The sequence below is a fragment of the Periophthalmus magnuspinnatus genome, chromosome 11 (assembly GCF_009829125.3).
Source record: "Periophthalmus magnuspinnatus isolate fPerMag1 chromosome 11, fPerMag1.2.pri, whole genome shotgun sequence".
In the NCBI taxonomy this organism is placed as follows: domain Eukaryota; kingdom Metazoa; phylum Chordata; class Actinopteri; order Gobiiformes; family Gobiidae; genus Periophthalmus; species Periophthalmus magnuspinnatus.
The window spans coordinates 21,562,770-21,582,355 of NC_047136.2; the positions used below are offsets into that span (position 1 = coordinate 21,562,770).

Below are 19,586 nucleotides of genomic sequence, written 5' to 3' on the forward strand. Positions count from 1 at the left end.
CAACATCACTATGAATTGGAAGCACAGGCAATGCTACTACTATTGTTAGTACTACTACTACTACTACTGCTACTACTACTACTACTACTACTACTACTACTATTAAAACTACTACCACTACTTTAACATTACTTTGAATTTGAAGCATAGGCAATACTACTACTATTCTTACTACTGCTACTACTACCACAGTTGCTACTACTATTGCTACTACTACTACTTCTTCAACATCACTATGAATTAGAACCACAGAGAATACTACTTACTTAGTACTACTACTACTATTACTTACTACTACGACTACTGCTGCTACTACCACCATTTTTAAGCAATAATAACATCTGTAACTGAATTGATGCATGACAGATAAATCTATACTGTGGTACATTCAAGCAAAGCAATAACATCGCCATGGAGACAAACAGGAGGAAGGCCGTGAGGTATGATATAAAGTAAACTATTATGTGTATTGTGTCTATTGTGTCTATATATTTTAGATTTCTCAGGTCAGTTTAAATAATGGGATTGTGCCTCAGTCGTGGGGAGTCCTTTAGGTTTTATGGCACTTTATATATTCATACTCCTAAGTTTTAATTACAGCTTTTGGCTCAGCTCCCGAGACACTTTTTCTATTACCATCCCCAGTCTGCCCCCCCCCCCCCGTTCTCCATCCCGCCGCCCTCCTGCCCCAGCCCCAGTGAGACTCCGCTAAACCGGGACAAGGGGGAATACTGGTGCAGGGGGGGGTTTAAATTGGATGCGCTGAGCTATAGGGAGACGAGATAACACTGAGGTCTAATACTGCAAACTGCAAGTCTAAAAATATATGGGAAGTTTTACACATCTGTCTGAGTGAGTATTTCTATCACCTGGAAATACAATCTATAGGCAGACAACGTTCACAATTATTATATTTAAGTGCTCAAACTCTTAAACTGAACTGTTCTAACGCTTTTGGACAAATAACTGCAGTTTGGGAAGCACTGCTGTTTGGAGATACATATGTTTAATGCCATACTGTGGAGCATTCCAGGAGAAAACAATAACATATCCATGGAGACAAGCAGGTCAAGGATAAGGACGAGCCATCAGTAAAGTTTCACCTTTAATCTGGACTCACACTTCATGTTGTCTTGTGTTTTTTAGCGTTGTTGTATGTTTTATAAACACACACATCTGCTGCTGTACAGAACCTTTGGCACCTGGTGGTTTACACTGTGTCTGTAACAAGCAGAACTGGACTAAAAGCTTTTCCATACACGGTTTTATAATGACTTAACAACAGGTCATTATCTCCTGTGCAACATGTATTAGTAGAGTGTGCAGTGGGAAATAGAAAAAGGCAAAAAACAGGCAGAAACTACATAGAAAACACACACAAAACCAAAAAAAACTGCCATAAATCAGCGGGGTCACACTGGTCAATAGAGTGGGTCAAGTGTGTGTGACGTCACCTGCAGTGTCCGACTTCAGTCAAATGAGCAGTTATAGGGGGCGATATGGAGCAGACTGTGAGTATCATAGCAACCAAAGAGCCAATCCAGAGCGAGGTAACGCCCCTTCCCGCCCACACCCCATCATCACTACACTAAAACATTGCTACAACATCACTACACCATCACTATACTACACGATGACTATACTACACGATGACTATACTACACCATCACTATACTACACATCACTATACTACACCGTCACTACACTACACCATCTCTCATCACTACACTACACTACACCATCACTACACTACACCATCACTACACCACACCATCACTACGCCACACCATCACTATGCTACACCGTCACTACACTACACCATCACTACACTGCACCATCACTACACTGCACCATCACTACACTACACCATCACTACACTGCACCATCACTACACTGCACCATAACTACACTACACCATCACTACTCTACACCACACCATCACTACACCACACCATAACTACACTACACCATCACTACTCTACACCACACCATCACTACACTACACCATCACTACACTGCACCATCACTACTCTACACCACACCATCACTACACCACACCATCACTATACTACACCATCACTACACCATCACGTGATGCTTGTGAGGAAGTCTACAGGAAGTGAAACATGTAAACCATGTAAACAAACTCTGAAGTCTGACAAAAAGGATCGCTAATGCTAAAGAACAGCCGTTTGACTGACAGGTAGTCTTGCCACATTCTTCCCTCTTTGTCACCTTTCACTCACTCCTTTCTTTCAGTCTTCCAAACACATGCTGTTCCTGTCCTCCTCTGCAGTTCTTACCATCGGTTTACCCTCCCCGTGTCCCTGTCCTTGTCTCTCCTCTTACACTGCAGAAACATCCATCCAAACTGCCACAACAGGCTGCTCTTTACGCCAGACTTTTTCGATCTCTCTCTATCTCTGCGTCTTCTCGAGTTTTTTCCTCCCAGTCTGATTGTTTCTCTGAACTTTGACCTCTCTAACACGTCTTTAACTCTCCCTCTCTCTGTTTTGGCTCTGATAGTTCCCAATGGACTGTTCATTCTCTACCCACAAAGCACATAGACAAACGGACCCTGCAAAAGAAAAAAATGTAGCTTTAAGAGTTAAAAATGCCTGAATTAAGAATAGCCGTTAGTTACTTTATATAGTTTTCTATTTAAATTAAAAATAAATCAATAAAATAAAAATGGACAAATCTTAAATTCTTTCCTGTATTGTGCAAAATGGACTGGAGCTTTAAGTCATGTTATAATGTTGTTACCTCCTCAAAAACAGACCTGGAATTGTGTTTTGTTTCATTCACACATGTTTGAGTAACACCAAAGCTCAAAATGCTCTATTCCAACTTGTGATGTCATGAAGTGGTAGTTTTCATGTTCACAGCTCCTTTTATCTTTAGTTCAGTAGAGATTAGCAATTCCAGAGCTGAAATGACACAGTGGAGCACTTCCTGTATTGCCACATGATGACATCACAAGGTGGAACAGAGTGTTTTCTGTTTGAGAGAAGAGCTCAGCCTAAATATGCAGGTTTTGCGTGTTAAACATGTGAATGAAATAAAACACAACTCTCAATATGCAGCCTTTAAATAAGTTACACTGCTTGAATTAAGGTTTTTATTTTGACTAAATTTGAGTGGTTACCATAATAATGATAAAAAAAAATCAAGCACAGTTTCCACAGTGTATTAGCGGAGTAAGATAATTATTCCACAAAATTAGTACAGAAATTGTTGAAGATTTTTGAAAAGCTGAAGCCATGAAAAATATGTCCAAATGGAGGACTAATTAGAGTGACGGGGGAGGAGGGGCGGAGTCTGGAGGATTAAAGGGGAGAGTGAGGGGGAGGAGGGACATACGAGGAAGATTGTAGTTGGTCTAACCGGTATCCACACTTCAAACTCTGCCCCTGCAGCTATAATCAGTCCAGTTCTGTGTAATATCACATAGTAGTTGACATTCGTGGCCACTAGAGGCAGCACACGCTCTTGGGACTAGGGACAGTAGACAGTGGTATTTATAAACCCATATAGTTTAGTATCAGTTAAGTAGATTGAGTGTTTAGCTGCACTTTAAAGGTGAGGGTGATGTAGTCCTGTAGTGCTTTTCCTCAGACAGATTTGAGTTAGTCTCCTAAAGCCACTCTGACAGATGGAGAGATGAGAGGGACTTTATCTAGAGCCAGGCCAATGAAGAGGACTCAGACACAAAACACTACACAGGATTCACTAAAGAGCTCTGAATTACGGCATGTTTGGACGCTGGTGTAGATGTTTGGAGGGTGGTACGTTTCGCAAGAGATATATATATATATATATATATATATATATATATATATATATAAAACAACTGTGAATGTTACATTGTTTTTTATGTTATGTAAAATTTGATCTAGTTTTGTAAGATGTTGTAACCTGCAGAGCTCTGACTGTGGTCTGACTGTCACTGAGAGATATATTTGAATGTCAACTGCAAAACTATGAAATGTCACATTGTGCTTTTTAAGACAGTGAAAATCACAGAAGCTTTAAGTATTTTGTGCTCTATACACCCAGTGCATTCATGGTTATTTTTCTTTTGTAATGTTTTATGCTTTTCTTTCTTCTCTCTCTTTTACTTGTGACTTTCATATTCTTCAATTCCTCGGTTTCATTTCAATTTTTTTTTTTTCTCAGCCCAAACTCACACTGTGAATATCTCAAATGACTCAAAGCGCATTTCCAAATCATAGGCTTTTATCAGCAGAGCGGCCATCTTGAAGGCCGGCGCTGTACTTTTGGAGAGGAGGAACAAAGCACCCCAGCTCCAGTCAATGCTCGTCTGAATGGAACCACATTAAAAGTGAATCTGGGTCGCTGCAAATCCCAGACTCTTTCTAAGTCAAAGACAAAGAGAGTGAAAAATACATGTCATCCTCCCGCTCCACACTGTGAGGTCACAGGGTGGAGCTGGCACATCACAGCCTGTACAAATATTAGTATTTCAGGATTATACAGGGTCGTTACAGACACTAACACAATAACACGCGAAGTGACGAGCACTGTGAAAATAACACCTGCATGAGCTAAAGTGGTTAAAGGGGCACCGCGTCTGACACCTGCTTGTCTCCATGCAGAGTTTATTGCTTTACCTGAAATGTTCCATATGCCATTAACATTATATATGTCACTGGTATTCATGAAATTCCAAGCAAAAGAGCATTCATAGTGCGAGTTACTGTGGCGATCCGTATCAATGCATTCTCTCATTTCAATGTAATTAGCCAGAGAGGGAGAACATGCAAACTCCACACAGAAAGGCTAGAACACAGAGTACTAGTCACTCAACCACTGTGACAGAACATGTGACCATCCAAAAATATATGATCATTGGTTTTAAATTGCAAATTGCTATGAGACAGTCCTAACTTTTCGTCACCTAAAACCATAGACTGTATAAAGAAGAGGACTAAGTGAGTAGGACGTCACAGTGTTCGGCTCCAGTCAAATGAAGCTCATCAAAGCCAATTTGGAGCCGAGTTCCAACACCAAGTATCATATCAACCAAAGAGCCAATCCGGAGCGAAGCTGTTGAAAGTAACGCTCCTTAGCAGGCTCTTAGCAACACTGTCAATCAAACCTGTTGCTAACGCTAGCAGGAGAGACCCCAGGGACAGAAGGCGCCTGATTTCTCTGTTATTAATGTTCATATCTTGATTTGCCGGCACAATAGCAAAATAACTTGGAATGACTAGGATGCTAGGATCACATGGAGCGGGTTAATATGAACATTTTAAGATCAAAATGATGAGCCTGACAATGTAAAGTGAGTCGATGGAGCAAGAAGCGTGCCCATGATCACTTCCTATTTGGAGCGCAGCGGCTAGCAGGTTAGCTGTGTCCGTTTATATACACACCCTATGCCTAAAACCCACAAATAAAATGTTTGCACCAGAGTTATGTGTAAGTGAACTGTTGAGACCATTGTTTGAGAAGCTCCCAGATAAATTTGACTGTCTTATTCTTCATTGAGCATTTACCCAAAGAAGCAGTGCTAAGGAGTATTATGGCCATAAAGCTAAACATATGAAAGGGCCCCTGACTAGTATGAACAAATCACAAAGACCCCACAACTCTAGAAGGTAACTTTATCTCATTCAAATTTGAGTCCAATAACAAAAAACGAGAGACAAACTCAGCCTAAATATACAGGTTTTGTGTGTTAAACATGTGAATGAAACAAAACACAACTCCAGGTCTGTTTGTGATGAGGAAACAGAGTAATGTGAGCCCTTTAAGGTCTATGTAACTATAGGAGATCGATTGCTTTTGCCAGAAAAGTTCCAAATTGGATTGGATTGGATCCACAAATCAAAGTCCTTTCAACTGACAAGAACATGCTTGGAATTGAATAATGTAATGTATTTTCTCTTTACTTTGTGCCATGTTTTGTTTAATGTAGATAGACCCAGTAATTACACAGATATTAACCATAAACCAGGTCAACACATCTGCAGTCTGACAACTTTTAGCTGTTCATAATGTTGTAAACCCATTCAGTGTTCACAGGTTTCAGTTCCTGTTATGGCTGACATTTTGAGGACTTTTTACCATTCAAAAGATATAATGTTTTGTTTTGTTTTTGCTATGACAATGCTCTTTTTCATCTCTCTGAAACCCATGACATAATGAGCTAAGTGTTTTACCCAAACACAAAATGACGAAAAGAACTCATCAGAACTTGTACTAAACCAAAATAGGTCTTCACCCTGTTTTCTACTGACATGATCTACATTTATCAGGGAATAAAAATAAACTGAAATGTGTTACGTATCCTTTGCTATCAGCCAGTAGCACATTTGGAAATATCCTCGTGCTGACTCAAACCCCGCCCACCTGTTCCTCTACTTTTGCCGTTCTCCCAACCATAAGCGAAGATGGCGAGGTATAACGACGAGTTGCGGTTTGGGACGTGCGTCTTTATGTCAATTATAAAAATCTCTGTACTCATTTACAGCAACTTTACGAGCTTAAGAAGAAACCAGCAGAATAATTAGCGTGTGGATATTGTATTAAAGTCATTTGAGGAAATCTTAAACTAATCTATAAACATACAGTAGCGTGTTACGGCTTTGTTCTCTGCAAATGTTCCCCATCTTCTACCACTCGCGTTATTCTATCTCAACGATCTCCAGCCGCTGTTTGTTTGTGTTGCGAATGAGGAAGATAAAAGTGGGAATTTAGAATCTTGAGTGGTGATAAAGTGGGTCATCGATGGAGACCTAAGTTTTCTCAAAAGGAAGCAGATACACGCTGTCGGCCCACCGCCTAAAACTGCAAACGCTCCAGTTGAAACGGTTACAAAAATAAGTCATCATTAATTCACCCACATATTATTCATAGTAGTTTGTATTATTAGTATCCATATTGTGTATTCCATATGATTGATACGTGCTGCGGGTAACTCAGAGGAGCTTTGACAAATCCGGACAGAAGTGAGTGACACATTACAATGATGAAATGTATATGCAACTATTTGTTTACTGACAAAATGGTGTTTTTTGGTGCAAAGTTCCACATAACAATGCAATATGATGGGTTTACATCATGGGCGGCATTTTTCGTTGGAGGAGCTAAGGAGGTGGTATGGTCTTCATTGTGGGTGCTCATTTAACATGTTAATTTAGAGCCTTTTAACAATAGAGGGACACGATGAGGGTGCATTGAACATTCTAAATTAGTGCCCCCTCAAGCCCCCCTCTGGCACTGCCCCTGGTTTACATGAACAATGGAGGTGGATTCAGAGGCAGCTCCAAATGTGATCTACACTGGTGCAGTTGTTCAGTGGTGTTTTTTTTTTTTAAGTCAATCTAAAACAAATGATTTAATGAATGGGTTAATCTACTTAAAATATATTTTAATATTCTTTTTTCAGACCAAGCACTGCTCACTAGCGCTCTTTCTCAGGGTAGTCAGGTGATGTTGCTGTGGCATGTTCAGTCAGCTGATTTAAACAGGTTTCAGCACTGTCTTCCTACTGGTAGAGTCAGGACGACAGCGCCATCTGCAGTCTGACTTCTTCAGGAGAGTATCCCAGGTGTGTGAGAGTAAAAAGGAACCCTCGTCCTGGTTTAAAGTCCTGTGGGTACGTTTCTGTATTTTGATCGCCTCCTTAATCCAGCGACTATGTTTGTCGTTCTCTGTCCCAATGATGTTTGCTCCGTCCCAGTCCATAATGTGGTTCTTTCTCAGTGGTACAATGGGGTTTTAAACCGGGACGAGGGAAGCCGTTTTACTCTCACACACCTGGGATACAGACTGAAGAAGTCAGACTGTAAATGGCGCTGTCGTCCCTCCTCCACCTGTAGGAAGACAGCGCCAAAACCTGTTTAAATCCACTGACCTATCACGTCACAGCAACATCACATGACCACTATGAGGCGCTAGTGAGCAGTCCAAACTGTCAGGGATAAAAACAAACTTGGTCTGGAAAGAAAGAATCTATAAAATGAATTAACAGAAGATCAGATCAACCTCCCTTGACTACTTAAGATGTATATCATTTTTTTAAATTAAAGAACATATTTAAATGAAAAAAGTGATGTAATACTTTTTAGGGCAAAATTTGAGTTCAGTTTGATGCACAGCTTGGTCTTCTCTCTGCATGGCCCTTATAGACAATATCAAAGTCAACTTTTAAGTATTAAAATATTTCTTTTTGGACTCACCAAGAAAAGCAGAAGGGGAGACAGTGCCGTTGCTACGGGAAACCATGACGCTGATCCCGGTCTCCACAAATGGGACAGAGAACTCCACGACCTCTGACCTCTCTTCGTTTATGGTCAAAGAGCCGATCGCCATGTCCGCTCTGTTCGACACCACCTGGAGAGAGAGAGAACATTTAACGAGGGGGTCTTCTACTAAATCAACATTTTTGAGCTCTCTATCATGTTATATTATCGCATCATTAAAAACATGCCTGAAGAAGCTTTCTGGGTCATTTGTGCATGTTTGAGTGATCTTTCAGTCTATAACCCTCCTTTCAGTTAGATATATGAGACCATGTGTTTAAGGCTCCGCCCATAAGCCGACATGACCAGGAAGATTTCTGCAGCAGTCCCCATGCAGAACAGTGAGCAACAGAGCGTCAAAAACCTATCTGAAACTAACTGAACAGTGTAATATAGAACCTTTAAGCATTGGATTTATATTGTGCTTTTCACCTGTACACATTGTAAGTAACCACCACAAAGATTCATGTTTTTTCGAGTACTGTATTTTCTGGACTATAAGTTGTACCTGTGTGAAATATAAGTCACATCTGAGTACATAATGTCACATTCATTCTCTATTTTATTGTTATTACTATAAGTTTCCTTTAAAGATAAAATGTCTGTTCTTGGTCTCGGATTTTGCAAAATAAATTTCCCCAGTCCAGTGCGACTTATATGTGTTTTATATTATACTTTTTTTTTTACAACACATCTGTATAAGTCTCCAATGTAAGCAGCATAAATTTAAAAGTCAAACTGAGTCCTTGGTTGAGCCTGTTCTCTGGCCTGTCCTCACTTGTCAGTCCCTGCGTGCTAATGCTAATGCTAATCCTTCTACCTTCTAGTCTGACAGGTGCAGAGACCCGGCTGACCACAGGGGGCAACGGAGGACACAGAGCAGAAGTTAGATCGGGAAATGAGGGGTCAGAGATGAGGCTGGATCTGGGCCAAAGGTCTGTCTGTCTGAGAGCGTTGGACTACACACAAATCAGCCCAGAACAAACAGTGTCCTGATCTCAATGTCCCACTGTGAATGCCCTCCTGTGGATGCTAATGGGACAGCAGTGACTGAGGTCAGAGCAGCGGGCACAGCAGCTTTGTGGACTGTGTGTATGTGGCTATAGTCTGAAACAACTTACAACTGCATTTCTTGTCTATGGTATAAAGTGAAGTCCAGTGGATTTTTATTATTATTATTATGTTTTAATCCAATACGAGGTAATACTATTGTAAGAAGAGCTATTTGTATTTAATGCTATTTTATATTGAAATAGTTCTACTATAAATAATTGGCCTATTCATCATTTTCCGGAAGTTGCTGTTGCCACCGTCATTGTCATTGTTTGTGTTGTATTATTTTACATGGAGCTACCAATCTTGACAGTAAATCAGTTCTACAGGGACAACAGAGCCGTTTCAAAGCCTCCAGAGAATCGGTGCAGTGTTGAGTTGTTGGTGCACATCCTAAACTGCATAAAGAAGTGGACTGAGTAAGTGTGACGTTTCCCACAGCGATCGGCTCCAGTCAAATGAAGCTCATCAAAGCTAGAGTTTATAGGAGCCAATGTGGAGGCGAGCTCCATATTTGGAATTCCAACCATGAGTATCATAGCAACTAAAGAGCCAATCCGGACCGAAGCTGTTCCCTTCTGCACCGCTGGTTTAGCAGGGAGTAGGTGCTTAGCAATGCTGCACATGAACATAAAACGTTTTACACATATCAACCTACTTTATAGCATATTTTAGTAGCAAAACTTTTCCCAAATTCTCCACTGACATGAATGGGATTCCCGATTATTCTGAAGTGTCACGGTTTAGCAGCATTTACGGCGGAATATGGTCTGTAGAGAGATCATTATCTTTACTACTGTTGAACTGATCTTATATGTGCAGATGAACTAAAATATGAATGCATTTATAAATCTGTAAACTGAAGTAGAGATGTTTTCATGAAAATCAACACTATTTGACACCTCAGTCAGTATTGATACTTTGATATTTTGTCAGGAAGTAACTGAATACTAGTACCGAGAATACGTCTTCTGAATAATGTTAAGTAGCTGTATTGTGGTACAGTTACTCTTTCGTTTGGTGGTATTCAGAGTTCATTTACTTTTCTAAAATCAGTGAAATACATGGTGGTATTTGATCTCGCAATTTTGGCTTCAAACTGCACAGAATCAGTGAGAAAAATATAAAACTCAGCTCTTGTGATGAGACTTGTGTAATTTTTTCCCTCTAATCAGTGCTGGGAAATGCAGAACAAACCGTGAAACAAACATAAAGCAGTTTTTAATCCTATGCTGCGTCTTTACTCCATAATTTAAGTGCAACTCTGTGTGAAAGTACTCCAAGTATTCAGAACACAGTACTCTGATTGGACCATGTATCAGAATACGTCACAAAATGCATTTTAATCTGGGTATCAAGTATTTTCAAAGTATTTTCGTCATCACTGCATAGTATTTCACAGTCCATTCACTAGTTTGCTTTAATTTCAAACTTGATTCATTGAGACTGAGGATTCAAGTCACAACCTTTTTTTTACTGGAGACAAAAAGCATTAATAATAATCAAGGCCTTCTGCAAAACTCTATTTCTTAAATCACACCACCGTTCAACGTACAGTTAATGCACAAGAAAAGCACATTAATAATGAAACCAATTGGAAAAGGAATGAAAACATGTCATCAGCTGAGCGAGAAAACATGTCATCCACTCTGGCTCTTGTTCAAAGACGGGTCAAATGCAGAGGACACATTTAAAGAGACTGCAAAAACCAATTAGCACCATTTCGACCTGGAATTGAAACAAACACACAAACAAGCTCATAAACACAGAGGTATAATGCCCGCTCCTGTTTTGTGAAGGTCAGTTGGGTCACATCTGCTGCTCGGCCCGTCAGCCTCTGGTGAATGAGACACAGAGACACAGAGACGCTGAGACAAAACGTCCACGTCCTCGTCTCTGGACTGGTCATACTTCAAGCTAACTCATTAAATACAAAGGAACAGACTTTAAATCAGGGCTATTGTGCTTGTGTTTGCTCTATAGTTATAATCTCTGACACCTGTGGATCATTGAGTTATAATTTTCACATTTTAAATCACAATATTCATTCAAAGTCATTCAACGACTTAATAAAAGAAACAAGTGCGCTGATATCTTTTTTAGAAAACTGGTGTTCATTGGGAGCTGACTTCAAGGTAAACATCATCACAACAAAACGCTGCACGCTGTCGGCAAAGAACACAAAAAGAGGCAGTAAAAAAAACAACTTTTCAATCTCTAATTTATAAAGATGAGGAGGTCGAATCTGTATTATTATGACCGCACTCTGTAGCAGACTCTATACAGCAAAGGTGCCCAAACGTTTTTTAATCAAGGGCCACATCTCAAAACATATTCAAAGTGAAGGGCCACAGACCAGTGATCAATGCAGTGTGGTGTTTTATACACAGCTTTGACAGAGCCGCTGTGTATTAATAAGGTCTGAAACACTTTCATTTTAGGTCTGTATCACAATGCAATGTGATGTTTGAGGTAATAGTGGTAGAAATAATTTAATTTGCTGTTAAAAGTACTGCTTATGATCAATTGGGCTGGTTCAGCAGGAGGTCTGAGGGCCGCATTTGGTCCCTGCGCCGTAGTTTGGACACCCCTGCTATAGAGCATCATTCACAGAGCGATACAGACACACAGATCACTACACTTGGGTCATGTGACTCTGGGTCTGGGTAAAAAAAACTTGATTTCTGTCATAAGTAATGATCAGATGGGACTAGGACAAGTCTCTTTTAACAGCTTGAGCTAATGTAAGAGGCTAACGCTAGCAACTTTACACAGCAACAGTTTATTTAACAGTGTTTTATTCATAATCAGGACCAACGAAGTCATAAACCAGCGCTTCTATCTGCTTCATTCAGTCATATTGTGTCCAGATAAAGACCTGTCACTGTCCGCTGTTGTTTTTCCAACTCTTGCAATGCATTGTGGTCTATATTGACCTGTCTAGTGACCACCGATGCCCACTATTTTTCAAGGTGCATTGTGGGGAATGTTGATTGCACTACTTTTTCACTTCTTGGTCATTCAGACACCACTCAAAATGGCGTGACCCCTAAACAGCGCCCCCTGTATTGAACAGTGTGGACATTCAGAAACACGATATTTCATTTGAAACTGTTGACTCTTATGGCAACGGGCCTAATCTACCATCACTCCAATGAAATGATCAGGTTTTCCTTTTAAATATCTGAGATGAAAATGCGACGTAATCAGTGAGGATGAAACGCGCACACAGCTCTACAGTAACGCACACAAAACACCCCCAAATACCACATGAGTACAAGACTAACGCTCGCCTCCTTCTACTGTTTTGCACAGCTCCCATCTCAAATCTCGACACTAAACAACAACAGCTATTTTTCATACAAACCCAGAGCAACAGGGTCCAAAGGGTCACAAAAATAAGAGGTTTAGTTCACCACAAAAATATAAAAACAAAACAAAATGCTGTTTTTGTCACACTTCCAGACTTGTATGTCACTGTCCTTGGTCTCGGCTCATCCGAATTTGACAACAACGCTCTTTAAAATACACTTCTTCAACGGTTTTAGCCTTCCTGTTCCTCTATAAAACTATACTTTTTTTATTTTTACAAGGAAAACATTTTAACCGTAGCAAATCTCCAGCCGCTAATGCATCTGGAGTCCCGCCGTTGTCCTTGTTCTGTTTGGTGAGTTTTTACAATGCTTTTGAGAGGTTGCACTCTGCATACTCTGCTCCTCGTTGTGTTGTTCGGTGTCTTCATCATCTCCTCGTCTTCGCTCTCATGAATCACTCTGGGATGATGTCTCTGTCTGTTTTAGTCACAGAACAGAATCCGCAGGTGTTTCTTTCAGACTGGGAGAGGTTGAATGGGCTGAAGAGGCCCCTTTGAGAGAGACGCTGTGATTAGTCAGGACGACACAATGGTCAGGTGTGGGGGACGAGGCTGACGACTGTTCACACTGGGATTATATTTGGAATTTTCGATTTTTATGAATTAAGATGATGGGAGGAATACTTATACTTACATACGTAGTTACCAAACACTGAATACCAGCATTAAAATGTGTTCTGTAATGTATGCTGAGTACTTAGAATGATTTCTCTCTCACTTTTCTCACTAATAGTGTGCAGTTCAAAGCAAAAACTACACAATGAAGTACTGTCATGTATTTATTTGATTTAAAAAGTACTTCTTCTGAATACCACCAATGAAAGAGTAACAGGACTACATTACAACTACTCATAATTAGTATTCAGAGTAAGTATTTCTGGTACATGTACAACACCGGATAGGCCTGATGGATATTTAAACACCCCAGGAGCATTAATATTTGAGATTAAAGTTTATCTATGTAACTTTTCTTTTCTTCTCTTCATTTAGATGTTCCACAGTATGACTTTAAACATATCTATCTAGCATTATGTAACTCCTTTAGTCGAGGTTCCGCCACCTGCTTGTGTCCTTGGATATGTCATCGCTGTGCCTGGAATGTTCCACAGTATGGCATTAAACATATCTATTTCCGTGGAGACAAACAGGTGATATCTTCCATGCCAAGAGAAGGGGCCAAATGTGTAAGAACGCACATTTTTCAACGTTGTTTTACAAAATTAAAACACATTAAAGCCGCAAGCGGCATCGAAAGGCCCTCGTGGGCCGTGCTTCGGACTCGGCCGACCCGGCACTGCCTGTGGGTGGCGCTAACGCGCCACTTGTCCCTTTTTTATTGCGGCTTTGGACTGCACTTGTCACCAAACAAGTCAAAACACATTGGAAGTGCTGATGCACAAAATGCAAAAACATGGGTTTTCCAGGCGTCGCCATGGAAACACCGTGCAAAATACAAACTTGGCCCCTCGGACTTTTTTGACGGGGACGACCTGAAAAATCACTGTGCCAATTTTCACAATCCTCAATGAAGCGAATAAGTCGTTATAAGACTTTGAAATGTACGAAAATTTGGAAATTTTCCCATTAGGATAACATGGGCGCTTTTGCGCATCACCATGGCAACCCAGTGAAAAATACGACATGGGTCTGATTGACTTTTTTGATCAGGATGACATGAAGAGTCATGGTGCCAAATTTCACATTATTCCATGAAACTAATATTTTTCCCATGAATGAAAATCATGTGGATTTCCATATGTTCTGGTCCCGTCCGTCCAGTGAATTCTTATCTTTGTCATAGGTGTCTGAAATCTGACCCCGTTTTCTTTTAGCGCCTTTATGCCTCCATAAGCTTTTCGTTTTTGAACCACATCTTGGGCATAATCGTGCTCAAAGAATATAGGTTTTCCATCTATTTTCAAACGCTTCTGCCAGGCTTTCTTGAGTATCAACTCTTTCGTGTCAAACTGGAGAAAGTTCACAATCATAGACCGTGGTGTCGCTCTGTGTGTCGGTCTTTCCTCCTGCTCCTGTAACTCCTTCTCATTGTCAGAGAGTTTCTTGTTTATTTCAGTTCTAAATGCGTCAAATTCGTTCCTGATATCAGCCTTCACTTCTTCTTTAAACAACGCAAACCCGTTTTTTATTTCCTGCTTTAAATCTTCCAATATTGTTACCAGGCCTGATAGCATCTCCACGCTGGTGCGTTAGCCGCTCGCGTGTTAGCTTCGGTGCACGCCACGTTTTTTTCTCTTTCCACATCTTGTTCCAATGCTTTGTTTCGGGCACTTTTAGTACGACGTCCTTCTTGTTTGTTTCCCCCTTCCATTCCACAATTTATTTGTTGAATTCAGTTGTCTTAGTTGCTGAGGGGGAGGAATTTACTATGTACTGGCAAGAGAACAGAACTAGGCTGCCATCTCTCCAGAATGTGATTGAGACATCTGACTTTTATTTACTTTACACTGCTGGTTACTTCAAATATGTGTTAAATAAAGCTGCTTTGTTAGTTGAACGTAGCTGTAGTGAAAATTCACCGTGTATTGTGTAAAAGCTAAGCTAACTTTTTTTCTTGGGCGTGTCCCCATGTGCTGTGTGGCTAATGGTTTATATGGGCTGTGTATGTGTGCGTGCTAATGTGCTAATATTCACCATCTATTTTGTAAAAGCTAAGCTAACGTTTTATTTAGGGTGTTTCCCCATGTGCTGTGTCTAATATTTTATATGGGCTGTGTATGTGTGCGTGCTAATGTGCTAATATTCTTGTTTAGTCACGGTCTTGTAACGTGCGGTTGTATGTGTTTCTACGAACTATACTTTTAGCGCTAAAGTGCTAGTGAGGCCTAGTACCAAGGGAAGTCTAGTAGCCGCTAATCCCAGCTGCATGGTGCCAAATACTGGCCTATATATAGGTTTTTGTGTGCTTAAAAGTAGTAATATTCTTCTTTAGTCTCGGTCTTGTAACTTGTGGCTGATTTGTACTTATGTAGATATAACTTTATTGTGTTAAAGTGTTTGTTGGGCGTTAGTAGGTAGCTCGTCGTAGCTGGATCCCGTAGCACGTGTCAGGGCCTCAGGAGAGTTCTTTATGCACGGACGTGACTGTAAACTTGCAGCTTAGGATAAAACTGTGTGCGCTGTTTGTTAGGAACCACTTTCAGTTCTGCTATGATTTGGTTTAGTCCTGGTTTTGATCAGGCCCGGTATTATGTGTGCAGGTCCAGTGTCTCAGGTTAAAGCAGAGCTTCTCAATTATCCCCCCCCCCCCCCCCCCCCCCCCCCCCCGAAAAATAAAAGAAATGAAATGATATAATGGCATTTAATTAAATATCAAATAAAAACATTAAATAAACATCAAATGAATAAATTAAAATTAAATAAATATCAAAATAATACATTAAAATTAAATAAATATCAAATTAAAACAAGTAATTTAGCAATGTGGTACACCACCTTATATGATGCTCAGTGCTTGCTGCTTTAAGTGACATTTACAAAGTGGATGATTGTTGGCAATATTTGGCACGTTTATGCTGAAAAAACTCCAGCATCTTATCAGCGTGACTGAGGTGTAATGAGGTGGCGCCTCAACTTATTTAGCTTCATACTGTCCGCTGCCAACATTTTCAGACACAGCAGACACCGGTCTGTCCTCGTGTCCCACCGGAGTCACGGTGAAGCCAAGTGCTAAATACTCTTCATCAGACTTCCTCGTCTCCGCCTTTCTTTTCATCCCTGTTAAAATGTTTTCCATAGTGTCTCTTTAGCAAAAGTGTTTCTTGTTCACTGCCCTGTGTCATGGTCTGTTCGCTCCCTCCTGCTCTTTGCTGCATACGCGCTGCGTACAGTACTACAGTGTCATACGCGGAGTCATACGATTTTGGTGACTTGTATGTAATGTAAATGTAATGAACTCGTTTGCACAGATAATCTGTGATAATCTGTGATTTTAAAATTAAGCTTTTCACAATTGATGTTGAGTCATTATGATGTTTGTTGGTTTAAGTTTTAGTCTTGGTCTAGTCCTGGTTTAGTCCTAGTTGAGTCCTGGTTTTAACCTGTTTTGGGCCTGGTTTAGACCTGGTTCTGGTCTGTGTGTGTGCCCGTGTGTGTGTGTGCCCATGTGTGTGTGCCTGCGTCCGTTAACCAATCAGAAAGCAGAGAGCCTAGAAACAGCCAATTATATCACTCATTTCAAGAGCGGGAATCTTGGTTGCTATGCGGTTGCTATGCTGTTGCAGCGAGAGTCTGTTTTGTGTGTGTGTGGTTTGATGTGTCTCAGGTCAGATAGAAGTTTTCTGATAGAAGTTTGTGTTCTGGTCTAGTCCCGGTTCGGGCAGGTCCAGTGTCCCAGGTTAAAGTCTGGTTTAGTCTGTTTTGAGATGGTTTTGGATCTGAATCCTGTTCTACTCACTGTTTTGTCACTGCTATATTCTAGACTAGCTTTTGTTTTATTTTAGTCAACTCTTGTCATATAATACATTTTTCAAAAGCTCTCGAATTTCTCCACGTCACCATGGGGTCAATGGCGAATGAGGGGTGCTGATGCAAAGCACGCAACTTTGTGAAAACAGACCACAATGATGAGTGCATAGCCTTCGCCCTATGCCCTGTAGGGGCTCGGGCCTACAAAAATTCTCTTTTACACATTTTTTGTTTGGAAAAAGCCAATAGAGTGCTTATGCAGATTTGCAGATGCAAATCATGGTGGTATCTCACAAAATGGCTCTCAAGCGCCCTCTTCTGGATTTATTGTCAAAATTTGTATAACACAATATATTTGGTGTGAACTTATGAAAAAAATCATAGGTGTGTTATCTGTGATGGGCCACAATATGAGAGTCACATGACTCTAGCTTTTATGGTTTAAGACAGACATGGGCAAACTAGAATAGAATAGAATAGAATGCATTTATTGTCACTATACACATGCACAACACCATGCACATGCACAGCGAGATTAAAAACAACTCACCCTCCAATACAGACATTGGACACTTACAACACAGAGAGCCATGAGCCGCTGCGACCATGTGCGCCGCCATCTGCGGCCCGGGGGCCTCACATTGCTCTTTGAGTTTATTAATCCGGCTCGCCGAATGTGACCAAATTATATTCAAATAGGTAAGGGTAAACCTTGTTCAAAATTTTTCTGCTGTGTTTATTTAACTGAAATGTAATAAATTCATTATTAATTTAATTAATGCATTTGGAAAACAATTTGTACAATGAACCTTGTATATTCATGCTTTGTTACATGTTACAGGCCAAATCTTTAATGTAATATTTACATATATTACATATTCTGCACATCACTGAATAAAAAAGCCACTGAAGACATATCTCTATTTCCAACTGTGTAAGTGTGAAATTGTCATAAATAGTCTCATTGGAATGAATGGAGTAGTATTACACAGATGCTAAATTTAGGGGGAGATGTAAGTGGGAACAAAAAGGCAGGACCTTCATGGTGGTGTGTACCCTGCGGTACATGAAGAGACAAAGAACAAGGCCAGTTACGTTGCCCGGACTGGCGTTACCGGGGCCCCACCCTGGAGGCCTGGGGTGGGTGCTCGGCAGCGAGCGCCTGGTGGCCGGGCCTTTCCCCACGGGGCCCGGTCGTGCCCAGCCCGAAGGAACGACGTGGGGCCGTCCTCCCGTGGACCCACCACCTGCGGGAGGAGCCATGCAGGGCGGGTGCAGAGAGATCTGGGCGGCAGTCGAAGGCGGGGACCTCGACGACCGGATCTCCGGACATGGAGATGACATGGACTCCGAGTGGGCCATGTTCTCCACCTCTATTGTCGATGCGGCTGCTTGTAGCTGTGGTCGTAAGGTCTGTGGTGCTTGTCGCAGCGGCAATCCCCGAACCCGGTGGTGGACACCGGAAGTAAGGGATGCCGTCAAGCTGAAGGAGTCCTATCGAGCCTTGTTGGCTCGTGGGACTCCTGAGGCAGCTGATGAGTACCAGCGGGCCAAGCGTGCCGCGGCTCGGGCAGTCACAGAGGCAAAAACTCGGGGTTGGGAGGAGTTCGGGGAGGCCATGGAGGAGGACTATCGGACGGCCTCAAAGAGATTCTGGCAAACCGTCCGACACCTCAGGAGGGGAAAGCAGTGCTTCACCAACACTGTTTACAGTGCGGGTGGAGAGCTGCTGACCTCGACTGGGGATGTTGTCGGGCGGTGGAAGGAATACTTTGAGGATCTCCTCAATCCCACTGTCACGTCTTCCGAGGAGGAAGCAGAAACTGGGGACCCAGAGGCGGACTCGTCCATCACCCTGGCTGAAGTCACTGAGGTGGTTGGCAAGCTCCTCGGTGGCAAGGCTCCGGGGGTGGACGAGATCCGTCCTAAGTACCTCAAGTCTCTGGATGTTGTGGGGCTGTCTTGGCTGACACGTCTCTGCAACATCGCGTGGCGGTCGGGGACAGTACCTGTGGAATGGCAGACCGGGGTGGTGGTCCCTCTGTATAAGAAGGGGGACCGGAGGGTGTGTTCCAATTACAGGGGAATCACAATCCTCAGCCTTCCCGGTAAGGCCTATTCCAGGGTACTGGAGAGGAGAATCCGACTGATAGTCGAACCTCGGATTCAGGAGGAGCAGTGTGGTTTTCGTCCTGGTCGTGGAACACTGGACCAGCTCTATACTCTCCATCGGGTCCCCGAGGGCTCATGGGAGTATGCCCAACCAGTCCACATGTGTTTTGTGGATCTGGAGAAGGCATTCGACCGTGTCCCTCGTGGTGTCCTTTGGGGGGTGCTCTGGGAGTATGGGGTCCGGGGCTCTTTGCTAAGGGCTGTCCGGTCCCTGTATGACCGGAGCAGGAGCTGTGTTCGCATTGCCGGCAGTAAGTCAGACCTGTTCCCGGTGCATGTTGGACTCCGCC

The 19,586-nt window shown here is 41.8% G+C and overlaps 1 protein-coding gene across 1 annotated transcript in view; it reads right to left on the minus strand.

The window, feature by feature from the left end:
- grin2da (glutamate receptor, ionotropic, N-methyl D-aspartate 2D, a) overlaps positions 1 to 19,586 on the minus strand; it is a 231,559-nt gene that overhangs the window by 66,403 nt on the left and 145,570 nt on the right. The window contains exon 9 of the mRNA XM_033974905.2: positions 8,211 to 8,364. Within this exon, the coding sequence (XP_033830796.2) occupies positions 8,211 to 8,364 (154 nt within the window). The remainder of the gene's footprint in view (positions 1 to 8,210; positions 8,365 to 19,586) is intronic.